Source organism: Belonocnema kinseyi, chromosome 3, assembly GCF_010883055.1.
Source record: "Belonocnema kinseyi isolate 2016_QV_RU_SX_M_011 chromosome 3, B_treatae_v1, whole genome shotgun sequence".
NCBI classification, from domain to species: domain Eukaryota; kingdom Metazoa; phylum Arthropoda; class Insecta; order Hymenoptera; family Cynipidae; genus Belonocnema; species Belonocnema kinseyi.
The window spans coordinates 156456332-156472331 of NC_046659.1; the positions used below are offsets into that span (position 1 = coordinate 156456332).

The 16000-nt window shown below is 26.0% G+C and overlaps 1 protein-coding gene across 1 annotated transcript in view; it reads right to left on the minus strand.

The window, feature by feature from the left end:
* Positions 1 to 13016, minus strand: part of LOC117170082 — a 34871-nt gene extending 21855 nt beyond the window's left edge. Inside the window, exon 1 of the mRNA XM_033356605.1 lies at positions 12966 to 13016. Within this exon, the coding sequence (XP_033212496.1) occupies positions 12966 to 13016 (51 nt within the window). The remainder of the gene's footprint in view (positions 1 to 12965) is intronic.
* Between the last annotated feature and the right edge of the window lie 2984 nt (positions 13017 to 16000).

Sequence of the window (16000 nt, forward strand, 5' to 3'; positions counted from 1 at the left end):
AGTTAAAGTATTTGCGATAAGGGTTGAATCTCTGATCCAAGAAGACAGATTTTAAACAAAAGCAGTGAATTTTCCAACTAAAAATGATGTCTTTTTAGGAAAATTGTTAAATTTTCAACAAATTAATAACTAAATTAATAAACAAATATATAATACAATAGTAAATTAAATATAGTCAATATCAAATAAATAAGTAATAACTAGAAAGATAATCTACATGACAAATTTTGTGTCAATTTACAAAAATTAAGTAAATGAGTGAAGGACGCCTTCCACCTTCTGTAAGAAACGTAATTTGAGTAAGGTCCCTAAGCTTTAATCCACACATGACGGTTGTAACTTTTAGACAACTAGTGTTAACATCTTCTCGCTAGAGCTCTTTGGCCAACATATAAACTCAGCTCTTTTGGGATTAAGTTCTAATTTCCCGTTCAAACATAAGACACAAGTTCGCAGTTTCGGCCAAATATAATCTAAAGCTGAATCAACACTCGTAACCCCAAGGTGCAAGACATAGTGCACTGGGAAATACAACAAATTATGTATTTTCTCTACAAATTTTAATCAGCTATAATTTTTACTAATTTCCATTAGTGACGTAATTCTAGATATGCAATCAGCTAGTTTGCGCTAGATTAAAATTGAGGATTGAGCAAAGAAGACTTGATAAATCCATTTCAGTTAATTTTTTAATATTAAGTGTTATATATTGTAGTTTCGAATTCGTGGATTGAAAACAAATTGAAAATGCACTAGAATAATCATTCTGGCTGTCAAATAAATATAATATTAAAAAAATCTTTTTAATTTAGTACTGTCTATACTGATACTGATTACCCTATTTTTAATTTAGGGAATAACATTTAAGATTTTCGTCAATTATATATCATAAAAAAAGTTTCGAAGAATATTTATATATTTTAGCACCAGAATAATCATTCTGGCTGTCAAATAAATACAATATAAAAAATCCTTTTAATTTAATACTGTGCATACTGATACTGATTACTCTACTTCTAATTTAAGGAATAAAATTTAAGATTTTCGTCAATTATATAATATAAAAAAGTTTTGAAGAATATTTATATATTTTAGACTATTTTTATATTTTCGTATTTTCACATCTTTAATTTTAATTAAAAATGTTTCTCGCTCAAAGCATCCACTATTTATATAAAGCTTAACTTTTATTGATGATTTTTTTATTTAACGTATCTAAAATATACCAAAATCTTTTTAAATTTTATTGAGAATCTTAGAAAAATAAAACTGGTGTGAAAATAAATACAAAGAAATTAACGTTCAAAATTGATATTTATCAATTTGTAATTTAAAAAATAATTAATTAAAAAATTCTAATTACAACATTTTAAACTATAACAGGGGTCAATTGTTTTGATAAACAAAATTATAAAGAAAGTCATATTTACAGACCAGAAATGCATTCAATTCCGCCAAGTTATGACAATTGAAAAAGTTTCTTTGAAACTTTGTTTCCCTCTTAAACTGGAATTTGAAAACTAGATTTAGAACAATTATTTTGTCCCACTCGCAATCAGTTAATGTTAATTATTCTTTTCCACTATTTGGTTGAAAATTTTTGTATTTCGTTAAAGCTTGGTATTATCTGGTAGAATAATAATATCATCGGTGACTAATTTACCTTTTTAATAGAAAATTTAGTTTTTTTGGTTAAAAATTGAACTATTAGATTGAATCTTTCTTTAAAAATTAAATTTTTTTTTTAAACATTTATATTTTTAATTTTTCTTTTGGTGAAAAATTAATCGTTTCGGTTAACGTTTGTTTTACGATTTATTTTCTTCATATAAAAATTCCAATATTTGGTTAAAAATTTCTGCATTTTGTTGAAAGTTTGTCTCATCTGGTAGAATATTAATCTCTTTGGTAACTAATTTACTTTTTGGTAGAAAATTCAGTTCTTTGGTTGAAAATTCGTTTAAAAATAAAAATATTCGGCTATAATTTTATGTGTTTTTGAAGATTTTCCTCTTTTGGTAGAATATTCGACAATTTGGTTAAAAAAGTAACTATGCAATGAAATATTCCTCGTTACAAATTTTTGGTAAAAATTCGTCTTTCTTAGAGAAAATGCGTCTTTCTTGAAGAAATTCCATTTTTTTTATAGAAAATGCATATTCTTGTTTTGTTAACTCAATCTTTTCATCAAAATAATTGTTTTTGGTCTTGAACGATTTTGTAGAATATTTCAATTCCTTGTCTTGAAAATTCAATAGTTTGGTTGAAAATTAACATTTTAATTGGAAAATTCATCATTTATTGCAGAAAAATCTTTGGAAAAATTTATCTTTTTGGTTTGAAAACGTACCTATTTGGTCAAAATTCAAATTGTCGCTGAAAATTAAGTTTTTGTCAAAAAGTCTATCATTATATTTTAGTTGTTAGTTTCAATTATTTTGTTAAAAAATTTTCTTTGTTAGTTGGAAATTCAATTACTTGCTTACAAATTTATGTATTTTATTGATAATTCATTTTTTTGGATATATATTATTAAACTTGTTTTTTGAAAATTCATAATTTTGTTCAAGGACTCAATTATTTTGTTGAAAATAATTTTTTATTCGAATTTTTTCTTTTGGCTAAAAGTTTGGGTTCCCTGTAAATCAGCGCTCCCTGTAAAAGTTGTAATTTTCACATTTTTGTGACTTTAAAAATATTTTTTTTAATTCACAACTTTTAAAATCGTTATTTAAAATTCAGTAGAGATTTCCAATCTGTTGATTTTATAGGTCTTTTATGATATGCGTAACACTACACCTCAGGGTATCTGGTTTTAACACTGCAATTCACTCATCGGCTGTAATAATACACATGTGATATGTGATCCGCTCCATTTAAAGCTAAATTGATTAAATTAATTTATTTTAAAATTATTCAAATTAAATCAATTTTTATTTGATTTAATTAATATTTTGTAATTTGTTAAACCCCTCTAACCCCGCTGTACCAAAAAATTGTATACAGGGACAAAGACAAATTTTCTACCAAAACGGTGAAATTATTATGTGAAAAAGACGAATTTTTAAAAAGGATGTAAAGTTTTCAAAATAAAAGGGCAAATTTTGTATCCAGAAAGACAAATGTTCTACGAAATAGTATAATTTTTAATAAAGCAATCAAATTCTCAATATAATAGTTACATTTTCAAATAAAATTATGAATGTGCAACAAAAATATTAATTTATAACAAAGAAGTGTAACTTTGAACGAAGTAGTTAAATTTTCAATTAAAAATGATCAACATTAAAGAAAATAATTATACTTTGCACGTCATTTTCAAGATAGAAAATAATAATGGATATTATAACCAAAAGAGATTTGTATTTTGAATCAGAAACAGTAGAATTTAAAAAAAAATGTATGGAAAGTAAGCATTAAACTTTCAACCAGGAGAGATTTGTCAATCAAGAGGGAAAAAATAATAACCGAATTGATGAAATTACAAGCCTTATTTGCAAATTTTTGTACAAAAGAGTTAAATTTTCTACAAAAAAAAATCAAAATTTTCAACTATATAGTTTAATTTTCACCGCAAATGGTAACTCTTTTTAAAAAATCAATTTTGCACGAAAAATAAGTTTAAATTTTGCCCAAGTTGTTGAATTTATAATTTAAAAGGATCAATTTTGAATAAAATATTTGAACTTTATATCTATAAGTTTTCAAAGAAAGGGGCAATTTTTTACAAGTTAGTTACTTTTTGAAATAAATAGTACTATTTTTTACAATATAATTCAATTTTCATACGAAATAAGTAAATTTTAGAAGATAAATCGAATTTTTACTAATGAGTTTAAGTTTGAAAAAATAATTTTGAACTAATTTTCTACTAGTTAAAATAAAAACAAAGAAATGGTTTTTGAACAAAATAATTGAATTCTCGCAAGACAAAGGGATGAATTTTCGATGAAAAGGATTAATTTTATAACTTAAAATAGGAATTTTTAACGAAATAGTTTCATTTTTTATCAAAAAGAAAATCTTTAAGAGAAAATAAATTTTCAAACCAGAAATAAGTATCTTCTATAAAAGAATTGAATTTTTCAAAAATAAGAAACTAGAACGAATAACTTAACTTTTAACTACGTCGTTTAATTTGCTAACAAATTTTTGAATTTTCAAGCTAAGAAGACCAATAAAATAAAAGATTAATTTTTAATTGAAAAGAGAAACTTCGAACAAAAAATGGAATAGTTGTATTATCAGCTTAGGAATACTAGTTAAAATTTTTACACTAAAGACACATTTTCTTAAATTAAAATTATGAATCTTTACAAAAAAAATTGATTTGGAACTAAGTAATTCAACTTTCAAGATAGTTAAATTTCCGAACAACAAAGATGAATTTTCAACGATCTGTGTAATTGGTGATATTTAAATCAAAATGGTTAAATTTTAATTAAAACAGATAAATTATGAACCAGAAACCCAAAAATTAAATTTCAGTTTGAAAAAAGTTAGTTTCCAATCAAAACAGAAACGAATGTTTAACAAAATAGTAAAAATTTTAATCACACATAGGACCTTTAAACTAAGGAGACAAGCTTTCAAAAAAATAGTTTAACTTTGAACCAAGCTGTTGAATTTTTGACTAAAAATATGGCCTTTCAACCAAATTCTTAATGAAATTTTATTTTATGCAATTTATTCATTTAATTTTTTTAATGAATTTGGATTGATTTGAACAAATATTATTTAATGCACCCAAATTTGTTTCAAATCAAACAAATTCTTTGTTAAACGTAAAGATTTTATTTCTTTGATATAAGGCCCACCAAATATTTGTTTTATATTAAATATAGTTATTGCTTAATTAAAATAAATTTTGTTTAAATCAAATAAAACTTTTATTGATTCAAAAATTATTTTTCTACAAAATTTGTTTAAATCTAGCCTTTTTCTCAGTGGAGCAAAATCAAGTTTTCTATACTACGGTTCCAAACTCTCTGAACCAACGCTTAAAATGGCCCATTTAAATGGTCAGAAAGTATCGACTCATTGTCCAAACACGCAATTAACAGTGGTCTAATCAACGGTAACCTGTCCTCGAGATACTAGTGGGTGCACGAAGAAATTCAGATATTTCGCATTGTTTAAAACAAACAGCTAGTTACAGTTTTAAAAATTTATTATAAATAATTTTTACATTCTCATCAGAGAAAGTATTAGATTTGTGTAAAATTCCCCCCCCCCAGTTTTCGTCAAATGTTCACGTTTTGAGACCCCCTGAATCCAAAAAACAGGTTTTTACGAATGTGTCTGCCTGTATGTATGTCTGTCTGTACATTTGTATGTATGTACGTCTGCCTGTGAACACGATAACTTTTGAAAATATTGATGTAGTAAATTTCTCATTGGTACATTCGTTTAGTCTCGTAAAATAAAGGTCAAGTTTGTTAGCCAGACATTTTGGATGAAAATTCAAAAAGTGGGTACATTTTGAATATTTTTGAGACCACTTTTTTCAAAATTCAAAAAATATCTGAACGGTCGTTCATAGTATTCAAAAAGTAAAACAATTTATCATCATGACTTTTTCCGGAAAGTCAAAAATTACTAAAGTTATAGCATATTCAAAATAAAAAAAAAAAAAACTAAAATGAACATTTTAAGCCAAACAACGCATGATACGAAAAAAAGTCAAGAAGCAAAAAGGTTGCTTTTTGAAAGCCCTACAAAACTATGATAACAACTATTTTAATTTGGTCGAAAAGTTGAACACTCCCAATTTGATCGTACCAAAAATAAGGAAAAATCCAAAAATTCCATTTTTGATCAAACTATGCGAGATACGAAAAAAATGAAAGAGCTCATATTGGTCATGGAAAGAACTAAAAATTTATAATGAATCACTTTTCGACAGAAGCTACGAAAAAAAATGGGACAAAACTTTTTTATCCAAAAAAGAGCTATAATTTTTAATAGGACACGTAGTTTATGCTTTAATCGTAAAAAATAACATTCAAAATAAATTTTTTTTTGAAAAAACGACACAAGGTATGAACTAAAATTAACAGGCAAAAGTTGTTCGCCTGAAAAGATCTATAAATTTATTATTAATCATTTTTCAATAGAACGAGTAGATTTTCTTTTAATCGTAAAAAATAAGATTAAAAATTTAAAAAATAAATTTATGGAAAAAGCACAGAAAAAACGAAAGAGGATATAGTCTCCTCTATATGACCCTATATAGTATGATTTAATTTGTATGAATATTATAAATTGTCATGTTATACATTTATTGAAATGATATATGTTTTAGCGCAGCGTAGAATACAATTTACATTAAAATAAGAAACGAATATAAAAATAATCATGATAAATACGATTTGCTCGTTATTTTTCAATTTTTTGATAAGCAATCCCAGGCAGAGTTACATAAAAAGTGTATTATAATTGATATAAAAGTGTTGTGTACGATGTAGGAAAGTTGACATGTTGGACGATCGAGTGCGAAACACGAGATACGTGATGAGAATGTGTTCGTTAAAGCCGAAAGAGCTTTAACAAAAGAGAGTTCAAAATCACAAAATTACAGTTGTCGGTATGTTGACCGTTCAAATCTTTTAAAAGCCTCTAAAATATTTTTTTTTTAAAGTGCGGAGTGCAATTTCCATCAGTCGCATGCCGTAGGTGCGCTCAAACTCTCGAGCAAAGCTCTTTTAACGAAAGAGAATTCACGATCACAAAATTACAGTGGTGGATGTTTTGAGTCCTAATTTCAAAAGGTTTGCGCAAGAATATGTGAAAATATAAATACCCAGCGCGTAGCGCGAGGTAAATACATAATCAAGCGCAAAGCGCGAGATAAATACATAATTGAGTGCGAAGCGCAAGAACCAACAGTCGCGCGCGATAGGCGTGCTCGAACTTCCGAGAAATTAAAAATGGCAATTAATCAATTATTTAAATAACACTAAAACATATTTAATAATTTCTTAAGTTAGACCATAAAGTCAATAATTTTTTAATTCTTCACTTTTAAAGTAAAAATCATGAATTTCCAAACAGATAGATAAATTTCTAACCAAAAAGATTAATTTTCTACCAAAAAAGACCAATTTTCAACAGAGTACATGAATCCTCAATCAATTTTTAACTTTCAACCACTTAGTTTTATTTCTAACCAAAAGAATGCATTTCCAAACAAAATAGTTTAACCTCGGTCTAAGGAAGATCAGTTTAACGGGTGAATTTTCAACTTGAATAATTAATTTTTAAATGGAATAGTTGATTTTCAACCATAAAGGTCAATTTTCAACCGAGAAGAATCATTTCTACCAAAAATTACGAATTTTTAAGTGAAATAATAAAATTATGAACTATAATTATTGATACATTTTTAGTTTGAGACAAAAAATTTCAACCCAAAAAAAGAATTTTCAACAAAATACCTATAGTTCCAACTAAAACAGTAAAATTTTCAGCAAAAAAATTAATTCCTAGCCAAAGAAAATACGAATTTTCCACGACATAGCTCATTTTTAATGAAAGAGATAAATTTTAAATTGCAATGATAAATTTTCAACCAAGAAGTTCATTTTTAACAAAAGAGTTCAACTTTCAACCAAGTTATTGCATATTTATTCCAAAAAATATGAAAATGATATATGAAAAATATGAAAATGTTCAGTCATGAGAGAGAAAAGTTTACATAACAGCTGTTGAATTTTTTCCAAGACGTTTAATTATCTACCAAAAGGACATAATTTTTCAACAACATATATGAATTTTTAGTGAGATGCTTGCATTTTCAATTATAAATGATAGATTTTCAATTAAAAATGATAAATTTTCAACTAAAAATAGAATAATTAAATTGTTAACTAAAAAACCTAATTTCAAACAAAAAAAAATAAAAAAAAACATTTCCCACAAAATAGTTCAATACAGTGATATAAAGCTATTTATACAAATTAAGAATTAAGAATTTAGATTTTTTACTTTTAATATTTTTACGTAATTTTCACTGATAGCATGTCAACGATATCAACTTTTCTCTTTTTCAATAGTCTTATTTTTTCGCTTATTGTTAAGAAACTTTTCCTTTTCCGACTTTTCTAGTTTTTTTCGCTTAAATACGAACTGACTTAATAGATTCCAATAAAAAATTCCAAACATTTTTGATTAACAGTTTTTTTCGGAATTCATCTTGTTCATTTAAAATTTATTTTGTTTTGATTTTATTATTGTGACTAAAAATGTATTGACTACATTAATGGTTAAAAATTCATCTCATTTAGTTAAAAAGCAAATACTTCATTGAAAAATCATGTACTTTATTGACCATTCGTTTTTCTGGTAGAAAATTATTCCTTTTTGGCGATTAAAGCAAACAAAAAAATCAAAAGCTTTAAATTTGAATATTTTTTAACAGAAACTTTTCAAAACAATTATTCTAAGAATCTAAAAAATACCTTTAAAGAAATAAAATACTTTTAAATCTTTTGAAATACTTTACAGTACTTAAAATCCCTTGAAATTTTTCGAAAGATCTTGAAAATTCCTCACAGGTTTTACAAAGACGTTTATATCTTTAAACAACTTTTGAAATACCTTCAAACTATTGAAACCTGTTGAAAATACATTCAAATCTTTCAAAAGCCCCTAAAATAATAAATATATTTTGAAATCCTTTAATCTAATGAAAACTATTTGAAAATATTTCGATATTTGTTTTCATCTATAAATATTCTTAAGCCTTAACAATTGTTTTAATTAATTGAAATCTACTGGAAAGCTCTTAGACTTCTTTACAATACCCTAAAATTTTCCAAGTGTTTAAAAATCTATTGGAAAAATTCGAAATTTTGTAATGCTTCTAACAATTCCTTGGGGTTTCCAAAAATATCTTAAAATCTTGAGAAAACTATAGAAACTCCTTTAATTTATAGAAATATATTACAAATTCTTTAGAATACATGAAAGTACCATAAAATATTTAGATTCTCTTGCAATATTTCGAAATTATTTAAAACTTTTAAATATCTGAAAAATTGTTTAAAAATCTTAAAAATACGTCATAGCTGAAAAAAATTATTTAAATCTCATCAGTTTATTGAAATCTATTGGAAATACATATTCATTTTTTTCAGAAATCCCAAACAGTAAAACTTCACGGAAAGTCAACAAGAAAATGCTATGTGCTTTGACTGCAATGTGTGTTTATAATTTTCGAGTTATATGACCAAAATATAGGGCATCAATATTTGGAGAATATAAGCAATAGTATGGATAAAAAACAAGATTTTCGATATCGAGAATGTTTATTGTCTAATAAAACAATGTTTTAAATAAATAATGTTAAAACCTACCTAAATGTAGGACGGATTTTTTTAGGCATCTGGAACGTTTCTACTCTTAAAAATAGGCTACAACAAATTTTGATTAGTTTAGGAAATCATAGGTATACATAGATTTAACTTTTAAAACTAAGCTTTTGTTTATTTGAAATTATTTTTTAAAAATTTGAAATATTATATTCAACTTTTGTTTTTTTTCTAGTGTATTTATACCAATGGATGCAAATGAAAATCTTTCAAATTTTCGGAAGCCATTCAAGGTCTCTAGAAATATTAAAAATAAATGACAACTAGAAAACCAATGGGTTTATCGATTGAACCCAAATTAATGACACTTTTTCAGGGTCCTCATTTACTACTTTTTCACATAGTTCGAAATAAGTGACAACTAACTGCTCGTTATAACTTTTCTCTCTCAAAAGATGCACGGAACTATTGAACTCGCAGAGCAACATAATGTAACAAACTTGTTCTCACGATTTGGAAACACTTCTCAAACTCCGAGTTGCCTGAAGCAGTTTCTGATCGGAATTTTCAATTAATTCACCACCTAGATGGAAGAGCCTTTTTGGTCCTCTAAATCAATCTGAAGAGACCTTTATCAATTTAGCTGCATTACCAGGATATATAAAAAATCAAAAATTATTTATAGATGTATTATAAAAGGTTATAATTGGGTAATTAAAAAATTTCAAAGAAAAGAATGTTGCTAAATTTTCACAAAATTTAATCTAAGCTGGATCGAGTAATCCAATTTACAATAACTGATTTGCTACAGAATCCGATTTTTGAAATTCCCTTACGTTTCCTGACTCCCTAAACAGGTGTTTCATTTTCCCTGACGTTCTAAATTTTTCTTTTTGTTATAAAAACAACTTTACTGTTAGGAGCTTAATAGTGTGAATTTACAACAAATTCGCAGATAAATATATTTCCAACACTTTGACTGATAAAAATTATAAAATGCAAGTATTTTCAAGCATACAGTTTTTCAAAACCAGAAGATTAATTTTGAACCAAGATTGGAGGAATTATGTTTTCAGTTCAACTAATTTACAATTTTCTATATAAAAACCCTTATAATATAATTTTTTTTTGTATAAAATTGTTTTAGAAAATAAAAAAAATGATTTCTAGTAGTATAAGTAATTACAGAGTCAGCCACCGCTGATAAAGTAGTGCAGGTCAGTGTATAGTCGGCCAGTTTTTTAAAAATACCTTTTATGGAAAAATAAAAATTTCGTATCTGCCACACAAGGCTAAAAATGTGAAAATTATATTGTTAGAATTATTTAATATTTTTTATTTTTGCACACTCAGTTTCTATAATCGGGGAGATCACGAAGAAGTTTAAAACTTTAGATAATGAGATTTGTAAACAAATATTCTGGACGGGCTAAAATATATTTTTTTAAATAATTAAATATTTTAGTAAAGTTTGTCTGCTTTATAGGCTTAAATTCGAAAAGGTCTGATATGAAATTTTTCAGCTTTTGGAGGGTTTCTAAATTGGTTGCATACAAATTTTTCACCGCACGAAATTTTCTGATTTTTCAAGTTCTTGAAGTCCTAAAACATGGAATTTCACATTTTTTAATTTAAATGATTTGCAAAATAAACGATTTTGAATGAAGTGCCTTCAGAATAAATTTAAAAAAAAATAAAATTTAAGAGATCATTTTTTTAATTAAAGTCTTGAGAGTAAAAAGATGTAAGAACTCGGGTTTGAAAATTGATTCACTTTTTATTTGAAAATTTGTTCAAAATATCGAATATTTCGAACTCAACTTGAAAAAATTTCGAATTGCATGGTTAAAAATTTTCTTAATTCAAAATTATAATTATATATAACAATCTCAATGCGCATTTGTTTTAATTTTTAATCAAAAATTCATCGTCGCAGGTTGTACATACATTCGTTTTTTGTTTGTTATATATCAGATTTTCTGACTAAAAATGAAATAATTTGAGAGGAAATTTGACTTCTACGTAAAAAATTCGTATGTTTTGCAGAAAATTAATTTTTTTATTTTAAAGTAAGGTTTTGTAATATAAATTCGACGAATGAATTGTCGGTCAAAAATGCATTTTATTAGTTGTTTAAAAATTTGACTATTTGGCGGGAAATTCAAGTATTTTGATTGAAATTTTTGTTAGTAGAAAATTAATCTTTTTTTTTGAAAATTTGGTAAAAAGATGAACTATTACATTTATCATGAAAATTAATTTTTAAGGCTGAAAATGTATTTTTTGTACATTCAAACTTAACGATTTTGAATAATATTTTCGGGACAAAAATTCAACTATTTTAAACAAAACTCATCTCGTTGATTAGAAAATTCAATAATTTAGTGGGAAATTCGACCACTTGTTAAAAAGTTTATCTACCTTGTAGAAAATAATTTTCTTCAAGTATATTTTTCAATAAAAACCTAACAATTACATTTTTGGTTTAAATTGATAATTTTTGGTGAAAAAAGACAATTATTTGGATGAAAAATTATGCAACTTATTCGAATGAACTATTTAGTTGAAATTTTAATTATTTGGTAGAAGGGTGGCTTTTTAGGCTAGGAAATAAAAATATTTGTTTGAAAATTCACCTGTTTTGTAGAATTTTTTTTTTAATTGTATTTTATTTTAATAAAAATCTGAAAATGACTTTTTAATCTATAAATCATCTTGTTAGTTAAAAATTTATCCTTTTGGTTGTATATTCAACTATTTTGTTGATTTTTTAACTGATCTGTAGAAAGCTTGTCTTTTTGCTCTGAAAATTCAACATTTAGGATTAATTATTTTATTTACAGAAAAAATTTTCCTGTTCGAATATTTGTTTTTTTTTTTAAATTTGAAAATGAACGGCTTTTAAGGAAGGCAAGTTTTACAAGAAGTTTTACAAATTCTTACTCAGGAGTTGCTGACAATTAAATATAGATTCAAAGCAATCTTTCAAATTTTGGTGTGTAATTATAACTGTAGAATACACAAAGGTTTATATATTCCTTTCTTGCAAAAGGTTATTAAAAAATAATATTAATAAACTTTTTTTACAGAATCTTTTCTTTCGTATGATGTTTGGATATTTTATATATGGAATTATAAAAATCGTGTCAGATGTTTTTAAGAAACTATTTTTATTTTTTCAGTTTCTGGTTTTAAAATATAATAGGCTTCTTTTTTCTTGAAGTCAAACGTAAATTATTATAAAATTATGTTCCAAAATTGTAACAGCAAATGATATCACAAATTTTTTAATCACCGGTTTATGCCAGGTTGTAGTTGAGTGATGCTAGCATGACTTCCAAAATAAAAAATATAATAAAAAAGCCAAAAGCTTAAAATTTGTACAAAATTGGTGAAAAGAATTTTGTATTGTGAATTTTTATTTATTTTTTTATTTTTAAAAGTTCTCTTAAATTGTATATTTTAAGGTCTAATATTTTATTACTAACAAGGACATCAAGTTGTAGGTGCAAAGGTTCGTCGTAACCCGAGGTGAGTTTAAGTAAATCTAATAAAGAAGGTGTTCCTTTAGAATAACCTGTTTATCTTGAAAATTAACAAGGTTCACCGTCGTCCCTGGGATTAAGATAAGGACGGTCGATTAAATACAAGTACCTTAACTTGCTTACCCTGACCAGAAACACTTGATCCCACGGTTAGCCACATCATTTAGGTAGACAAAGGCTTCTCGCACCAGAACCGAATACTCGTGTCGAAAATCCACTCACGTACCATGTACTCCGCTAACGTCGTAAACTGACTTCTAATTGCTACACAAATGTTCCATGTATAGAGTATTGAGCAAGAATTTACATCACACTATACTAACTCAAATTGTTTTAGAAATTTACATTTATTAGCTTTATTCGTAATCACAATTTCAAATTTCGTACCATACGTGATTACTAGTCAAAGTAAAGCAGATGACTGATACATGAGTCCTCTATTTTTACGACCGAAGATCTTATTGGCATCACGATTTACTTTTCAGACTGCCCTGCAGTCTCATAAAATACTTATTTTGAAAGAAATATCGTACATCACTCGCAGGGTTAGACAGTTCCTTACGTGGTGTATGCAATATAATATTAAATACAATCTTCTTTAAGTTAGTGTAATGTTAGTTAGTTGAATTTCAAAAAATGTTGAATCCTTAACAAATAATGTAATATTTGATATTTTAACCATGTGAAGTTTTTTATTTACAATAAAAAAAAAGTTGAAATGAACCAAAAAAAGATGACCTTTCTGTTAGAAGAGATAAATATTCAAATAACAAACGGCAATTTTTAATAATAGTAGCATTGTCAACTCTGGAACATTTTCAGTCTATAAAAACAATCAATTTTATTGAAAATCTACAATTTCTAAGCCAAAAAAAACAATTCTGTTAAGAAGCAGTTGAATTTTCAACAAAATAATCGAATTTTTAACTTAAAATATGGGTTTTTACCCAAAAGCTGAACTTTTTACCAAAAAGGCGAATTTTGAACAAATTACAAAAATTTTGAACCAAATAGTTGAAGTTGGAAAGCAAAAAAGATCCATTATTAACCAAAAATGAAATAGATGAGCTTTAATTAAAAACGGTATTTTACATCTTGAAAAAACGAATTTTTGAAAAATAGTTGAATTATGCACTAAATAGAACAATATTATTCCAAACTGTTGAATTTTAATGATAGGATGACGAATTTTCTATAAAAAAGTTGAGTTTTTAACCAAATAGTTAAATATTTAGATAAAAAAATTTTTATGAAAAAAACTAAATTTTCACCAAAGAGATAAATTTTCCTTTAAAATTATGAATCTTTCACCAGAAAAAAATTTTTAATAAAAGACGAATTTTCAAAGAAATAGTTGAATGCTCAACCAAAATAGATTAAGTTTTAAGTAAGCAGTTGCATTTTTGACAAAAAAGGATGATATTTTCACCCAGAAGATTAATGTTGTACCAAAAAACACGAAGTTTCTACCACAGAAGATCAATAATCAATTAAAAATATCAATTACGAACTAAAAATGGAATAGTTACGTTTTTAAATTTTTAGGAAAATAACTAAAAAAATAATATTTGGAATAAGATTCAACATTCAGCAAAAAAATTAACCTTTTAACCAAGAAGAACATTAGCTGCAAAAAAAGAATGTTAAAAAAATAGTCAAATTTTTAAATAAACACATGAATCTTTGAAGACAAAAATTAATTTTTAACAAAGTAGTTCAACTTTAAAATGAGTGCTTGAACTTTATTTTATTAATGTTTTTCCGCACCTTGTGTCGTTTTTTAAAAAAAGTTAACTTTTGGACTTCGAATTTGATTTTTTACGGCTAAAACGAAAACGGGGAGTCCTATCAAAAAATGATTGCCAACGAATTTGGATGAGTCTTCATTCTTTTTGAAATGAGCTACTCTCGTATATTCATTTTATTTTGTGCACTTTGTGTCGTTTATCCAAAAATATAGTTTTTTCATTTTTAATGTTGTTTTTTATTAATAGAAGAAAAACTACGTGCCCTATCTAAGAATGCTTCTTAATACATTTCTAGATCTTTTTGAATTGCAAAATTTTTGTCAACTTATATTTTCGTATATCTTTCTTATACTTACCGCAAAATGGATTTTTTTAAATTTTAATTATTTTTTGTGTTATCAAAATTTGAATCTTTGATTTTCCAGGAAAATCCAAAAAGTTACTATAACAATCTCGTAGAGTGATTAAAATGCAACGTTTCTCTGATTCTGATTTTTTACATCATGCGTTGTTTGGCTTAAAATGATCATTTTCGTTTGTTTAATTTAATTTTGTAAATGCTATCACTCCAGTAATTTTTTTGTGTCAAAAAAAGTCATGAGGATCAATTGTTTGTATTATTGAGAACTACTAATAACCGTACAAAGAGGTTTTAAATCTTTAAAAAAGTTGCCTCAATAATTTATAAAATGCTCCCAATTTTTTCATTTTTATAAAAAAATGGTCTAAGTTAACAAATATTGATTTACTGGGCTTTCAATTGTCTAAAACTATGTATTATGAGTACATACCAAGATGCTCATGAAATTTGATTTTGGAACAGAAAACAGTTCACTCTATGAGTCATACGTACCTGAAACATAAAATAAATTTGCACCTTATTATTTATTATAATAATATGTGTATATATTTAAGAGAACTGAATGAATTCGTCGAATTCACAGAATATGCGAAATTCATATAACGTCCAGAATTCACGGATTTCATGGAATTAGCAAAATTCACGAATGTGAATTCGCGGAATTTACGGAATTCGAACAATTCCCGCAGTTCACGCTATATACGAATTTCAGAGACTTCATTAAATTTACAGAATTCACAGCATTTAGAAATGTGCGAAATCCAAAGAATTCACGAAAATCAAGGAATAAACGGAATCTAAAGAAATTAAGGAACTCAAGGAATTCATGAAATTCCAGAAACTCAAGTACTTCACGGAATTTATGGAATTCACAAAAATGATGGAATTCACGGACTTCATCGAATAAAAGGAAATCACGGAATTTATGGCTTCTACGAAATTCATGGAATTAATGGAATTCGCGGAATTCAAGCAATTCATGGAATTCAAAATAAGTCATGGACTTTCACGAATTCCATAAACTCCGCCAATTCC